This window comes from Cucumis melo, chromosome 8 (genome assembly GCF_025177605.1).
Source record: "Cucumis melo cultivar AY chromosome 8, USDA_Cmelo_AY_1.0, whole genome shotgun sequence".
Lineage (NCBI taxonomy): Eukaryota > Viridiplantae > Streptophyta > Magnoliopsida > Cucurbitales > Cucurbitaceae > Cucumis > Cucumis melo.
In genome coordinates this window covers 19291175-19307422 of record NC_066864.1, presented here as the reverse complement: position 1 = coordinate 19307422, position 16248 = coordinate 19291175, and the positions used below count along the sequence as shown (strand labels likewise).

At 39.6% G+C, this 16248-nt stretch overlaps 1 protein-coding gene across 6 annotated transcripts; it reads right to left on the bottom strand.

Moving 5' to 3' along the window:
- Nucleotides 1-9143: 9143 nt before the first annotated feature.
- On the bottom strand, nt 9144-15074 carry LOC103486142 (gamma-tubulin complex component 3). Of its 6 annotated transcripts, none has more exons than XR_001762276.2 (4): nt 12666-15072; nt 12156-12574; nt 9723-9851; nt 9144-9654 (listed from the first exon to the last, which is right to left on the bottom strand). XR_001762276.2 is itself a non-coding variant. In XM_008444004.3 (2 exons), exons 1-2 carry the CDS (start codon nt 14912-14914, stop codon nt 12283-12285), a joined length of 2541 nt encoding a protein of 846 aa, XP_008442226.1. In that variant the 5' UTR covers nt 14915-15074; the 3' UTR covers nt 11780-12282. The 6 variants fall into 6 exon arrangements, 1 of the variants encoding a protein (XP_008442226.1); XR_001762277.2 differs by having other exon boundaries at nt 9144-9645; XR_537031.3 differs by having other exon boundaries at nt 9144-9851.
- Between the last annotated feature and the right edge of the window lie 1174 nt (nt 15075-16248).

Genomic DNA, 16248 nt, shown 5'->3' with positions numbered 1-16248 from the left:
ACGTATGCACAAATTCGTCAACCGAGAGACCAGAGAAGTGGAGTTTGATGAAGGGGATTAGGTCTTCCTAAAGATCATACCTGTTTGACAAAAGTCTTTGCAAAAAACAAAATATGCGAGAAACTGGCCCTTAAATTTTTGGAATCCTATTAAATTATCAAGAAGACCGTTGTTGTGGCATACTGTCACGCCCCACCCTAAAGGTTACTTCATGTGATCAAATGGGGGTGTGCTGCCTAGACATCCATCACATACCTCCTCACGAGATGATGCGCAAACGCCTAGTAAACGAACCAACTCTTTTGCTTATCTCTTCACTTAGCTCTCTTCCTTGAGCTTTAGAGACTTTCATAATTCCTTACAACATAAAACATCTCTTCAACTTAGTTTTGTCGTCTAACTCTTATCACATAAACTTAACAATTTGTAGGCGACAAGCACAAAAATATACACAATGGATTAATAAATTAAATTTCCTCTCTTTATTAACTTAACACTTTTACAAAATTCACAAATTAAAAGTACAACCCTTAAACCTTTCTTTGTATAATATAAAACCTAGTATGATCTTCACGTCGTCCCTCTTCTTCCCACCAAGGGGCTTCTCTTTGCGCCAAGATGTTCATGAGTATAAGGCCCTTTTTCTTTCTTCACCGCTTCAATTGCTTCTTTGAGGTGGGACACCTAGAGGTGTAAAGTTCTCCTTTCCTTCGTCACCCTAGTCGCCTAGTGTCACAATCGTAACCTTTCAAACACGATTGTGCGACACTTGTTATGCTCGGTCAACAAGTCAGTCGTTCAATATTCGAAATCCGCAGTATGATGTAGCCTCCCTCCATGTTCTCAAGAAAATGTTTTTATAAAACGGGAGAGAGAAAGTAAATTGTTGAAAACATCATAAAAGAAAGCATTGAAGACTGTCAATTGCAAGGAAAATAGCTTAGATTGCAAAGAGTGTGGCAAGGCTTGGGCGGGGGTTGGACTACTCAAGTACCCCCAATACTACATATTAAGATTTTTGGCCTTGGCAGGCTTGCATATGAAAAAGCCGAAATGTCACACTGTGGCTCGGCAACACAAAAACGAAAGAAATAGACTAAACTACTTTCAAGACATAAAGATAAAACGATTTAGGGGTATTCAGGCGTACAGTCATAGGTAAACAACACCTTGGACAAGTATGCCCGTGACATTCTCCCGCACCTAAACGGTTGACGTCCCCGTCAACTGGCGAAGCTGGAGCTCTTCGGTCTTCTGCTTCCACACTTCAAGATCTTCGACACGTTCTTTGTTTGTTACCTCCACGAGGGGTTCTTCCACTTTACTAGGAATTTATGTATCTCCCTCATGGGCCTTCTACCTGTCCTTACTCTGTCAGCAAGGACTTCCATGACTTTATCTTCTTTCTGTTCCAAGTTGACAGATAATCGTACGGCGTTCTTGCACCATTGATTGGCAACTTGGTCATCTACTCAAACTTAAGGGAGCATCGCTTCTGATCCACCCTCTCCTCCATCGGCCTTGAAGCTTCTTCTAGGCACACTCGAGCGATGTCAGCCATCTGTTCCCATTCCTCTTCAACTCTGTGAACTTGAGGGTCATCTTCTACATAAGGGCTATAGCGAGTGGCGGCAATACAGAATGCATATTACTTTTAATCTCAAACCGAATTCTTCTAATCAACGAATCTGTCTGAGTGCTGTGACCGAATTGGGCTACATTCAGCAACTGAGCCCAATTCCCTTGTCTGCCATCAACAAAATGATGTAGATATTTTTCGAACATATAGTTGAATTGCTCAGCCTCAACTTTGAAAGGCTCGGTCGCACCGACGACCCTAAGACTTGGCCCGTCAATCGTGGCTTGCTTCAGATAATCGAAGGCGGCCTGACACTCAAGGTTCCCACCCCACTGAATGTCTTCTTCTTCATACAACTCAGTCAGCGAGCTTGCTCTTTTTAAGAATTCATTCATGGACTGCCCGTTACTATTGGTCAGCTCGGGGCATGAGCGTAACTCTACGACTGATTTTGGTATTCTCTCGTCACACGTTGCGGCAATTTCCTCTTTCCCACCTCAATCTAGTGAAACTCCACCACATGACGCAGCACATTTATCTGTCTCTGCACAGAACGACACCTTCCTCCTTTGGCATCGGTAAGACTAAATGGCACCACGGGAAACTCGTATGCTCTAAGTCTAGTGACACAAGTTGTCTCGAGGCCCTCTTCCTTCATTGCTCTCACTCGATAGTACCTCAGTTGGACATCTGGCTTCGAGAGATACATCACCCCACGTGGGCGGTCAAGCAGCCTGGTTGAGTACGAAAAGTGGATACTTGCGGCGAGTTGTGAGGGTATTCTGGCTACGACAGTCAATACACCATCGTAGGCTTCTTTCCTTCTTCTTTAGGGAAAGGATTGGGACTCCCCATGGAGCTTGTACATGTCTACTAAATCTTGTACCCAACAATTTCTTCGACTGTTTCCAAAGTTCAGCTAACTTTGGTGGCATCGTGCGATAAGCATTCTTCGCAGGTGCTTTCGCCTCTGGCGGCGATTCATCCCATGGTCGGTCATCCTTCGCATCGATAAGGACTTGGGCCAACTTTTTGGCATCACACCATGGTACTTCTCAGGGACACACAAAGTGTCTTCGGGGACTATCTCCCCTAGTTTTCCTAACGTCCCAAGCGGGATCGCCGCGGATGGTGGTTCCTCTTGGGTGGGACTCTTGTCTAGTTGCATGGCCGATATCATTTTAAACCCGCTAAACTGACGAATATCTGCTTGCACGATGGTAGGGAAAGATTCAGTAACCACTAGACATTTGGTTGAGGGCATTGGTATGACTTGATGTTCGAGGAGGAACTCCATTCCCAGTACTATGTCGAAGTCATCCATCTTTACAACCACAAAGTCTACAGACCCTTTCCATCCTCCAAACTTTATCACCGTTCGTTTCACTAGTCCGACAATATGTAAGGCAACGAAATTCACGACTTTCATTCTTCCGGAATCCTTCTCCCAACGGAGTCGTAGGCGTCTGGCTTCTGCCTCTGTTATAAAGTTATGGGTTGCATCAGAATCAATCATAGTGCTCTTAGTCTAGTTTTGGTTGATCCAGGTTTCGATATACAGTAAGCCCCTTTCTGTTGGTATGTTTCTCTCCCCTAACTTTTTTTGGAGAGATGACAGGTATTTTATGGCCCCTATTCGAGTCTTTTCACCTCCTTCTATCTGGTCCACTTCACCTTCGGTTTGATTCGAATTATCATCTGAATTCGAAGTTAAAGAGGCCTGAAACGCATAAAAGTCAGCTTTGTTCGAGCATTCCCTTGCCAAATGTGGTCTCCCACATATGAAGCAACTGAGAGGGCGCTTGGGTGAGCTCCGATTATTCAGCCTTCGCCATGTGTTCTCTTTGTTCGATTGGTAAGGCCTGCAGTCTTTACCGGAATGTTTGCCTCCCCCGGCATCTTTGGGAGAACTCGAGTGACTATTCCTGTTCCTTCCAGGTGAGGAACTTTGGTGACGTCTCACGTCTTGGAGTCATTAGTTAGATCAAACAACCGTTCGGCTGCTGCATATGCTGACGTGAAGTCTTAAACCCTTTGTTCATACAACTTGGTCTTTGCCCACGGTTTCAGCCCTTCGACAAAGCAGAAAACTTTGTTTTTCTCTGACATATCGTGAATGTCTAACATCAACCCCACGAACTGTTTCACATACTCTCGAATATTGCCAGTGTGTTTTAGATCACACAATTTTTGTCGAGCTAGGATTTTCACATTCTCGGGAAAAATTGCGAACGGAGTTCTTTCTTCAAAACATCCCAAGTATCTATTGTGCAACGCCCTTCTTTTATGTCCATGTATCGGGACCTCCACCACAACTTGGCATCCTCACACAGATGCATCGTCGTCAATGTCACTTTGGCTTCTTCAGTGATTGTGTTTGTTGCTTTGAAGTACTGTTCGAGATCAAATATGAAGTTCTCTAAGGCCTTTGCATCTCTCACCCCACAGAAGGGTTTGGGTTCCGAAACCTTCACCTTAGTAACGGAAACTGCCCCTCCAACCGGAACTTGGTTTGCCATTGCTCGCATTGAGAGATTAAGTCTTGTGTTCGCATCTACGATTTCGTTCCTAATGACATCGAGGGTAGCTCGAAAATCCTCTGACATGTCGTTTATCATCTCTAAGAGTGTCTTCTGAGAGCTATCTAGCTCGTTGACACATCCCTCCATGTGGGCAACAAAGCCCGACGAACTGTCCCTATATTCGTAGTTACCAGTTCTTCTAACATTCACTTCTAGAGTGTCGACTCTTGCCAACAACTCTTGTATCGGTAATCCTTCGACACGGCCACCTACCGCATCAATTGTATCAGTTTTCTCAGAAATTTCATCGAGACGGGACTCCAAGTAGCAGATGGAGTCAGGAACTTCGACTAGGTAGAGCATCTGCTCTTCTAGCTCTACTAGTCAGTCTTTCTGGGTCTTGCCCGACGGATTCGTCGACGACATACTTCAGTCTTACTGTCAATTAGCCGATTTGGCTCTGATGCCACTTGTCACAATCGTAACCTTTCAAACACGATTGTGCAGCACTTATTATGCTTAGTCAACAAGCCAGCTTTCAATATTCAAAATCCGCGGACAAACTCGTGGTATGATGTAGCCTCCCTTCACGTTCGCAGAAAAATGTTTTATAAAACGGGAGAGAGAAAGTAAATTGTTGAAAACATCATAAAAGAAATCATTGAAGACTGTCAATTGCAAGGAAAATAGCTTAGATTGTAAAGAGTTCGACAAGGCTTGGGCGAGGGTTGGACTACTCAGGTACCCCCTATAGTACATATTGAGATTTTTGGCATTGGCAGGCTTACATATGAAAAAGTCAAAATGTCACACTGTGGCTCGGCAACACGAAAACGAAAGAAATAGACTAAACTACTTTCAAGACATAAAGATAAAGCGATTTAGGGGTATTCGGACATATGGTCATAAGTAAATAACACCTTGGACAAGTATACTCGTGACACCTAGCAACCCCAACTTAGAAGACAGCCTTCAAGGCTTTCTTTTCCTGCCTTAGTTCTTCGATTCTTTTGCTCTCTAGGCTTGGCCTCACCAGCCTAGGTGTGCACTCACCTTCCGCTAAATTGAGTTTTGGGCATTAAGGACCGATACTCTTCCTAATCGACTCCTTAAACACAAAATAGGATGACACGGCTATCATGACGCATAAGGCTATAGAGTAACTCTACCTTCCCGACTTAACTAGGCTATAACACCTAAGATTCATCCTTCGCTTTGCTTCAATGCCTAACAACCTGAGGAAGGAAAAACTTAAAACGTAAGTCAAACGAACTTTATGAGTGATGTGGTTAAGAGAACCTTTCTGGAGAAAACACACAGAATCAATAACAATAAGGTCAAACTGTATCGTATAAATCTTATCTCATCAAGCCACAAAAAATTCAGCAATCAGTACAACAGGCGCCACAACCACCATGTTTTTAAATCCTTTCACAAATGCTCATCACTGATGACCTAGGATTCTCCCCTCGCCTGAACCTAAATTCACACCCAACCAACGTCACGCAATTTACTTGGGATTTCTACCAGCATCTTGTCACATTCAATCTTTCTCAGACCTGGGATTCTCCCCTTGTCGAGATCTGGGATTCACAATCAACCAGCATCATACGAGTTACCTAGGATTTCCACCAGCGTCTCATCACATTCAATCTTTCTCAAACCTGGGATTCGCATTCAACCAGTGTCTCGTTACCATCTTGCCTAGACATGGGATTCTTCCCTCGTCGAGATTTGGGATTCACAATCAACCAGCAACACACGAGTTACCTGGTATTTCCACTAGAGTCTTGCAATAAATCTTCTTTTCTCACGTTATTCCATCATTACAAACCAAAGGGTTAGCTTCCTAACTTACTTTCCTTACATAAAATCACAATAGCAAGAATATCATGTAATAAGCATCAACGACAAAATACCTTTAAATAATCATTAATAGAATAAATCATTCATATATCAAGCTTACAAACAAACATTAACTATTTATGAAGAATCACTCACAAAACATTTACTCATAATTCGAATTCAAGCATAGATAACATTTAACCATGAATAGAAACTTAGAAAATCACATTGAAATCTTATTTTGTCACTCACAAAAATACGTAGCCTCAACTTTTCAATTCCTTTTCTCGCCTAGTGGTTCCCTCAATTGATGGTTCAGCATTCAAAACTTCCCTTTGCCATCTTTGTCTAAGAATTCTAACACTTCCAAACAACAACTATTCCCATTAGTCTTTGGTCCTATTTATAGTGGCTTTTCACATCCAATGGTCATTTCCACGCTTTACACATGTCGCCTTCTTGATTCGTCGTGCATTCAGCCAATCCAATCTCGACACATAGGCTAACCGTCAATAGTGATTAGACATTTCCTTTAAAACGCACACCTTGTCTCTTTTGGAAGCCAAACTCTTTAATCATCTAACTTTTCCTTACCTTCTCGGAAAACAACAGACATTTACTTTTCCCCGGCAAGTTGTCAAGTCAACTTGACAGGACACCTACTTCCTCGCCTCATTCTTTTGGGCGTAGGTACTTTTTCGTGCTTTGCCACGCTAAACGCCCAACTCTTGACATCCAGCGCAAGCTTCCTTCCTCACCAAGTATTCTTATCGTGTCGCTTACCTTCACGTAATAGAACTTAAACTTAAGCATTTCCCTTTGTGTCGTCTTTTGTCCTTTTGCATCCTTTTTCACAGGATGTCCCATACTTATTCTTATCCGACATAACTTTCCAGCAAGGACCCTCTTCGATAGAACTTCCTTCCTTCGAATCAGAGCTTCACACATAATTATTTCACAGGAACGCATTCTACAATCAAAAATCTTTTCGTTCTGCATCCTTACGGCAGGGTCTTTATCGCGTTGGTGGTATGCGATCGGGGCCTTATATATATCGCCTGGCTCTTCTAAAAACAAAAACTATCCATGATGTATTCCATGTCTTTGAGTAAAAAAAATATGTGGGAACTCAAACAGTAATTCAAGCTGATCTACCGAGGTTGAACGATGAATTTGAAGCGGTCATGGAACCTGAGCAAATCTATGGAGTTCGCTGGACTGTGAATGACAAATGTCAGGAATGGTTGATGAGATGGAAAAATCATAATGATAACAAAGCTACGTGGGAAGCAGTGGAGATGATGTGAAGACAATTTCATGAAGCTCACCTTGAAGACAAGGTGACTTTCTTGATCGAGGGCGATGGTAGACTTCTAATTATGAAGTATATGAAAGGAGAAAGAATAAGGGTAGAAAAGCATATGCAAAAAGAAAGTAGGGACAAGCTGAAATGGGGAAAGAACCAGCTAAACCGGAGTAAAGCATTTCAAATATTGTTGGGCATTTTGGGTATAACGTAGGGTTTTGGGATCTGTGTAGGGTAGGAATGTTTTTAGGGACTTCAGCCCTTTTAGGAGAGACGACTCTTTCGAATAGTCGATGTTTTCTCGACATGGGAGACGACTCTTCCATTCGTTGTTATTGTTACTCAAAGACTTGGTACTTTTTGTTGTTATCGTTATTTTGTGTTGGAAATATTAACACCCAAGAGTTGTTGATTCTCGACGTGGAAGTTCTAGTATCCTAGGGGAGGATACCAATAAAAAAACTTGAGTTTTGTTGTTTCGTCGTGGGTATGATCAAGCATGCCTATACTAAAAGAAGAGAGGTAGAATTTAAAGTTTAGGATTGGGTGTACCTGAAGCTAAGACCCTACCACCAATCCTCCCTTCATCGTCACACTCATCCTAAGCTTGCTCCAAGGTTTTTTGGGTCGTTTCAAGTGGTAGGGAGGGTGGGACTTGTAGCCTATCAATTAGCCTTACCCAAAGGCACGAGCATACACCCCATCTTCCATGTCTCTATACTTCGGAAAACTATAGGATCCAACCGACCTTTCCTTCCTATACCAATGGGCGTCGACTCTGATTTGTCCTTAAAATTAATCCCTGCTGTAATGGGAATTCGAAAGAATTGGAGTGATGAGAATGTTGCTGAAGTGTTGATTTGGGAGGAATGAAAAATTAAACGAAATAGAGAGAATTGAAAATTTGGGAAATCAAGCCGTGGGAGAGAGAAGGTAAAAAGTACATTATATAATTACCTCTTCTTTTTTAATTTAAGTGGTTTTCAGTAAATCATGAGTGAAACCATTGTTTTTCTCAAAACTACCTTTGATGAGAGGAGGCAACCAACGGATTTTAACTTTTCTTTAGAGTTACGCGCGTCGGCTTGGTCGGAAACTAGTATTTTTCCTTGATCGGTCGGTTTTGTATGTCATCAAATAGATCACTGTCAAGTTCACTCGGTTTCAATCCTTCAACTTCTTCCAAATGTTTTGCTCATATCTACGCATACTTTTTAAGGGAAGAAGTATATGAGATAAAACATTTTGGTCGGCCCTTGGGAATACTTGTTAGTTATGGTGCTAGAGTTTATGCTATTTAGTTTCTTTAAATACTTTGTAATTTGAGTTGAGGGAGAGTGTATCTGACAATTATCATCTTGTAATTGATACTCCCTGAGAATTGGAGATATTGGGAAGATCTCAAAGCCTTCCCAGTGTTGATAAATAAATTGTCAACAAATTGAGACTCACGCCTATGGAAAATTTTAATGATTTATTGCTTCTTGCCAAGCCCTTCAATAGATTTTATTATACGGTGATTGCAATCATCCACAATAAATTCTAATGAATAAATTCTAATGAATCTACTCTCAAAATTGTCAATGGTTATAAACACAAATAGATGTCTATCAATATTCATTTTCTATTGCTGATAAAACACTTAAATTTTGCTATATTTATAAATATTTTAGTTCATTTTGTTATATTTGAAAACAAATGTAATATTCTAATACACATATATACACATAGTATAAAAAAAAAAAAAGGGCATTTGCAATAACAATAGAAATAGAAATGGGGCAGGGATGGATAATATTTTTTTCTTTTGAAATGAAAAGAAAGGTTTCGTTGATCCCATGAAAAGAGACCAACACTCCAAATTGCAAAATATCCAATTATAAGCCAAATATAGGAGATAACTAAAAGCCTTCAACCAAGAAGCATAAAGAACTTAGATAGATATCTCCAAAATACACTAAAATGCAAACCAGAATCAAAATAAACCAGACCAAACGAAACAAAATCAACCAAAGAAACTGATAAGAATGCACCGTTATGGTCCAAAAACTCTAAATAACCATGAGAGGAAAATGAGACCCCAAGGCTAATGGGATTTTAAGAAACTCTAACAAAAAGCACCTCAAACAATCCAAAAAAGAGCACTTAACCATAAAATAACAAGACGAACCCCACTAAACTGTTAACTCCTGCAGAACTAGAAAAGATTAATCACAATTGAAGACTGCAAACCTTAGCCAAAAGATAAAACTTGTCAAGAATCAAATAACACACTGGTGAAACTGCAACAAATGTATTCACTTGCAAAAATAAGACTATGGGCTTCTGCAAATAAATCCTCTGGTAGTAGCTCCTGTTGCACTGCTTGTTCCAAAGAAGCTTCTACTTCTTCACTGCTCACACTTACCAATGAATCCTCATCATCGTCAAAAGTAGATAAAAATTATTTACAAGAAGGGGTGTTGGATACCTTTTTAATGAACTGAACATTGAATCTAGGGATAGAGATAATCCTCGTCTTCGTTCCTGTTTAACCAACGGGGAGTAAATATTCTCCACTCCTTCGCTCAATGTGCAAACTGAGATTTCCTGCCCCTTTCTAGCCAGTTTGTCACGAAAATGGACATTTCAATTTATATTTATTTGAAAAGGATCCTACCCAATGAAAATTAGCATAAATACAGTCGATCGACAAAGAACGCCTAATTTTTCTCCTTGGTGTGTTGTGGGTAAGAAAGTGCATAATCACCAATGCTAACTCTCTAACTCATCCTTTCCTTAATAAAAAAAATGACATATAATCATAATCAGTAATCAAAGAAAAGATGCACAAAAGGAGGAGATGAGAAATCCCCAAAACCCATGTGAGTTATAAAAGTAGATCCTAGTTGGATTGTACTCAAAAGTATTCAAGATCAATATAATTAAATTCATCAACTCGTCACTTTAAGCTTTTGAGTTTAGTGGTGGTTTAACATGATATTAAAGCAAAAAATCATAATGTTCAAAACCGCCAACATCATTTTCTCATCAACTAATAACAATATTAATTTCCACTTTTCGGGCCCTCTACAAATTTTCAAGTAACTAAGGGGAGTGTTAAAGTATTGATTAAATAAAATTTACCATAACTTAGGTCATTGGCTAGTTTTTATGAAACTTTGGGGTTAAGGGGTGATTTAATGAAAAGTATTGGAACTACATGTTTGAAGCCTTTGGCTGGAGCATGGTCATGCCTAGGAATATCCTTCATATATTAGAATTGAATTTTGTGGTCATGCAAGGCCATGTCTGAAAACTCTACCAGCAGTATTACTTTTTGGTTGGAAGGGCCAGGGGTAAGTTTCCATTGACTCATTTTCAGTTTGCTAATGATGCAATCTTCTTTTAATTTAAGGCAGGGAGGAGGCTTTTGTGAACCAAAATTGGCTTGTGTTGTTTTTTCAGTCTACTTTTGGTTTGAAGATAAACAGAGAGAAGAGTTGGATTCTGGGCATTAATTGTGGTTTGGTGGAATAGGTGGCAGAACTAATAGGGTTTAACTTTGCAAGTTGTAAATAGTAATCCAACCATGCCTAGTATTGACTGAAGAGGGAAGTTTCCTTTTTCATTTTTTTTCTTTTGAATGAATTACTGATAGAAAAGGGAAGTTATTTGTCACAGGATAAAAACAAGGACAAATTGCAAAAAACACCCAAAGTATAGTGGTAGTTGCAATCACATCCTCAAACTTTCAAAATTAAAAATTAAGCCCTCAAACTTATCCAAATTTTCAAATTGAACTCTCAAACATACATAATTGTATAAATTATACTATATAAGTTTGATTATTCAATTTTTATCATTTGTGGATCCATTTTTTACAATTATTGTAAACTTGTTGAGGGTCCAATTTAACACTTTTAAAAGTTTAGGGGACCAATTGTTGTTATTGAAAGTTTGAGGTTGCAATTATAATTGCCACCATACTTTAGGGGCGCCTTCTGCAATTTACCCAAGAAATAAATATAACTATGCAATGTTAAAGGAAAACCTAACCCATAGGCAGAAGCTTAGCCCTTGGACTTTTCAATGGAATAACAAAATCACATAATTTGACAATATAGACCTAGGTAAAATAGGAAAACAAGGAATTATAAGGCAAGGAAACTGATGTTATGGAGGTGTTTGTATAATAGCAGCATACGAATAATGTGAAAAACTCGAAATAAAATTCGGCTACATGAATGAATGAAAGATAGTGCAAAAGAAAAGACAAAGATAGTTAAGACCAACTTGCAACGTCAATCCACTTTACATCTTTATGTTTTTCTATCCTTTTTTGCAACCCCTCCCCTTTGGTCTTATATTTTTTTTTTTTTTTTTTTTTTTTTTGATTGGGCTGCCCATTGGCTCATCTTGTATCTCTTTATGGTGATTATGGTGCACTCTTTAGACGTTTCATTTATCAATGAACTTGATTCTAAACAATAGAAAAGATGGGACAAGGATTATCATGTCCTTGTCAAATTTAAATATTTGCAAGGGTTGTACTAAATAAATCCTCAAAGATACCATTAAGAAAAATTAGCTATATGACTGATGGATGCTGAAATGTGCAAAAACGCACTCAGATCCAAGCCTAAGAGCCCACCATAACACAGCTTAAGAAAGAAAACTACAAACTTGGATACAGACTTGAAAGCCACAAAAATACTAACAAATAATCCAAAATGAGACAACAAATACAACATTAAAGTGAACCGTAGACTACTGGGCTAAACATAATACGCAAACACCATTTCTATTCATAGATGATAAAAATGGTTAAAACCCTGGAAAGTATTTTATAAGAGCTCAGATTGGCATGTATATGTAATAACAACCTCTGCAGCAAACTATAAACAAATGAGCAACCACATACCTAAAATTACATGCCAGTCAATAAACTTTTCAATGGTTGATCCCTGTGGCTGCCATGAAAAATTTGTTAGGAGCTCTACCAATCGTGACCAATGCAGGCCATGCGAAATATACATCTGACATCCACTCTACACATGAGGACGTAATTGGCTGTAAAATTCAGTGAAGTCAAGGCGAAATAGGAGAAACTTCAAATCAACGTGTTGTTGCAAAGGCAGCTGAGAAATGAATTCCTCGAGCAATGAAGAATACTCTTTAGCTAATGCAGCTAGATCTTGTTCAACATTCCGAAGAAATTCACCAGCACGTTGTGTTAGAGCCTTCTTGCCATCTGCTATCCACGATGCTGTTTCTAAAGATTTTTCTGTTGTACGATTCTTTTTACTCTTGTCTCTGGAGGGTAAAGATGATTCTATTGTTCTACATGAAAAGAAGAGATATACTGAATCCAAGAAGAAAGGAATAGTGCATAGAAACACATTAAAATAAATAAATAAAAATATAATATTACCTGCATTGTAATTCATGTATTCCCTCGTACAACCTGTCCGCATGACTTCGAAATCGCAAAATTATATCAAATAAGACAAAAAGTGACTTGCAAAGTGTCTGAGATTGTTCTCCAAGAAGAGATTTCTCAAATATTGAATGAAGATACTTTTCATGAGCGGCAAGTAAATCATCAAGATCCATTGCTGCTTCCATTTCATTTGAAAAGTCAGACCATGATACCTCCAAGACTTCAAACATTATGTAGTACTGCAAGTTTGTAACAAAATGATTCATCTCAACCCAAAGGACCTGGCATCGCCTCAATGTTGACAGTAATTGCAACTTAACCCCATGGTGCAGCTTAGTTAATGAACAGGACGTGATGCAGTTGGGTTTCATAGTCTTCCAAGTACCTATAAGTGCATGCTCAACACGTCTAAGCTTCCACAGGAAATTAAAGATCCTTAAATATTTTGACATGACAGACTCTGTGAATACAGTATCTAGCGGAACTCTTGCCTCATATTCTAATGAGAACACATCCCAACCTCTATCTCCAGTTCCATGAGGCATCATCTTAACCTTCAATCTATCCAAGATGTCTGGATCATCATACTGAGCATTAGAGGACCGAATTGCGGTTTCCAGGAGACCAGATAACTTAAATGAGCTAATAGCATTAGCAGGCTCAGAAAGATCAGGTCCAACAATATCCATCAAATATTGGACAAAATCTCCTTGTCCTAATAGTAAATAGCGCTTAATTGCTAGACAATGGTCTTTGAACTTATATCGCTTGTGCATTACATCCAACAAATGTTTGTCTATTCTTTTTGCAGCTTCATCTACCAAAGATTCAAGGGCATCTGTTTCACCATATCCAAGACCTCCCCTTTTAGTAGTAGTCCCAGCCGCTGCTGCTGCTTCTGTTGCAGCATCAGCCCATCCCATATCCTCACAACAGACACGAAGGAAATTAATGGATTTCCCAGTCCTCAAAATACGTTGGGCTAGAGATTGCGAAATAAAAGATGGAAGCATGCCAGCATGAAGCCTATAACCTTCCCTCCAGAGAGATTCAGCTTTCACTTGTTGGCCAACAACAAAAAACTCAGAAAAAATGTCTTCCAACTCCCCTTCTAAAACCCAACTCCTTACCATCTCAAAAAGGGGAGAGCATACACGTCGCAGCAAACGCCTCATGAATTCAAGCACCAAAGGGTCACCATGCTGAGCATGTAAATGGATGGCCCCAGCCATTGCCCCACCCTTCAAGACTCTACACTTGTCAACCAATACAGCCATCAGCCTCATTTTCGCCATTGGCTCAGCAAACCAAACTGCCAATCTCCTCAAAGACAAATAGTTTCCTGAACTTGCTGCCTCTGAAACCAAAGGTATTGGATTCATCGACTGGGCTTCGAGAATGGCCAACAGTTTATAGTATTCTGAGAGCTCATCCTGCAATGCAGCACAAAAGGCATGTCCAACAGTCCCAATATCTTCAGCAGGAAAACGTTCCATACTCTCTGAGATATAGCCTTTAACCTTCCTAAACAGCCACCCCATTTCACAAAGCTTGCGAACCATCGTCCTAGTAGCCCTGGAAGCCTTAACTAAATTGGATAGAACATACCCATCAGAATTATTGTCAAATTTCACATACTTCCCATCAATTCCTTGACAAGCATACAATACATCTCTCACCAAAACCTCTTCAGTCACTTCATTTTCTTCCTTCAGCAAATTCGAGAACTCCTTAAAAGCAACATCGCGAAGATTCTCAGGGTCTTTCGCAACCAACAAAACCCCCTTCTGCCACTCCTTCTCCGGGGCCGCCCCAGACTTCTTTCCCAAAAGAGGATCACTTGCTACTAAACTAGGCAAAAGCATTGAAGATTCAAACTGGGACTGTCTACATTTACGATCTTCGGCCACAATTTTGAGCAAATAAAGCACAGCCCACTTATTATTCACACTCCCAGGCCCAGTTTTAGATGCAAATTTAGTATAAAGATCAGCGAAAGTGAGGGCCTGAGAAGACTTACCCTCAGTGGCGAGTCTCCTTTTGATGGACTCAGCAATGGCGGCAGCATCAGGAGCAATGGAGGGAGTCATACGGCTAGTGAGAATGCGAATTGCATAGCGAAGAGATTTTTGGAAATCAGAGGAAGTAGGGCTGGAATTGGAGGTGGGATTGTGCGAAAGAAGACGAAGAACAAGGTCCTTAATGAGATCAAGGACTTTAGTGGAATCGTCTTCTTCCATTGTAGAGGGAGAAATGAAAAAGGCGTGAGAGAAAATGGGAGAGTGAGCGTAGAAGGAAGCAAAGGGAAAGAAGGCATGTGTTTAAACAATAATAATCGAAAGATGTAATCGAAAGTGTTTTTCGTGTAATGGGTCATTTTGATTTTGTTTGTGGGCGCGGATTTCATTTCATCTCTTGCTTTGGGGTTGCTTGGAAGAGGGTCTCCGTCTCTATTTTTAAACTTTCTAATTCTATGTCACGTTTTATTTCTATTTTTATCTGAAAATGGTACAAATCACCCACATCCAATTATGGGAAATTTGTACTAATGTTCTAAATTTTAACCAAAATGCCAAATGACCTTTTCTTTAACTAAAAAAAATTTCAAATGGCCTTCTGTTGACATCATTACAAAAGCAGATTATACAAATGCCCTCCTTCTTGCCTTTCACTTGATATTATTGAAACTTCTTCGATTATAGTGGCGCTTTCTTTCATTAATTTCCATCTTCAACATTCCGAATGACCTTGCTGAATTTGAAATTCATCAATCACTTTGCAAAATCATTCATCTATTGCAGATCATTTGAATCTGTACGGTCAGCCTTTGTGCCTCATGTTGTTTCCACTTAGGTTTTGGGTAGCATGAAGTGAATCGACCGACCGTTTCGAGGTTTAGTAATCGATCGACTTTTTATGGCTTTTGTCTTCCTATTTGTTCTAGTTAGAGTTAGATAAGTGAGATAAATATTTAGGGGCATGGTTAAGTGAAGGTGAGTAAGATACACAAGAGCAAAATAGGCGAGAGTGAGGTCGAGGAGATTGACATAGGGGAGAACAAAATAAGCAAGAACAAAATAGGTGAGAGCAAAACAAGTGACAGCAAAATAGGTGAGAGCAAAAAATTCGACAAGAGTGAGATAAGCGAGAACAAGACCAGCAAAAGCTTTAATAACGAAAGTGAGACTAGCAAAACTTAAACATAATGTTATGTTTATTGATTATTTTTAAAAAAGTTGTTCATAGAAAGCTACAATGTTCATTTCATGCAAGACTAATTTAACATGTCAAAAGGTTTTAAAATGCCCGAAGCCAATCTGTTTCTCAAGCAAGTAACAAACTTGACCCACATGTTAGGGGTGTACATGGGTTGGGTTCGGTTCGGTTAAAGAGATTTTTTGAACCAACCCAAATTTTTGATTTAGTTAAACTAGTAACCCAAGTGTCCAAAATAGGGACTTCAACCCAATCCAACCCAACCCTTAAAATTTGAGTTGGGTTAGGTTGGGTTGTGTGAGACTCGTACAAATAGAGGGGTGAAAATTTGACTAAGTGTTTAAGGAAGGCGTCTTGA

What these genes read in the sequence shown, in the direction of transcription:
- LOC103486142 (XM_008444004.3), bottom strand. Translation starts at nt 14,914, where the DNA reads ATGGAAGAAGACGATTCCACTAAAGTCCTTGATCTCATTAAGGACCTT. An exon ending in ATACATGAATTACAATGCAG is followed by an intron (nt 12,575 to 12,665) that starts GTAATATTATAT and finishes CTTTTCATGTAG; the next exon opens with AACAATAGAATCATCTTTAC.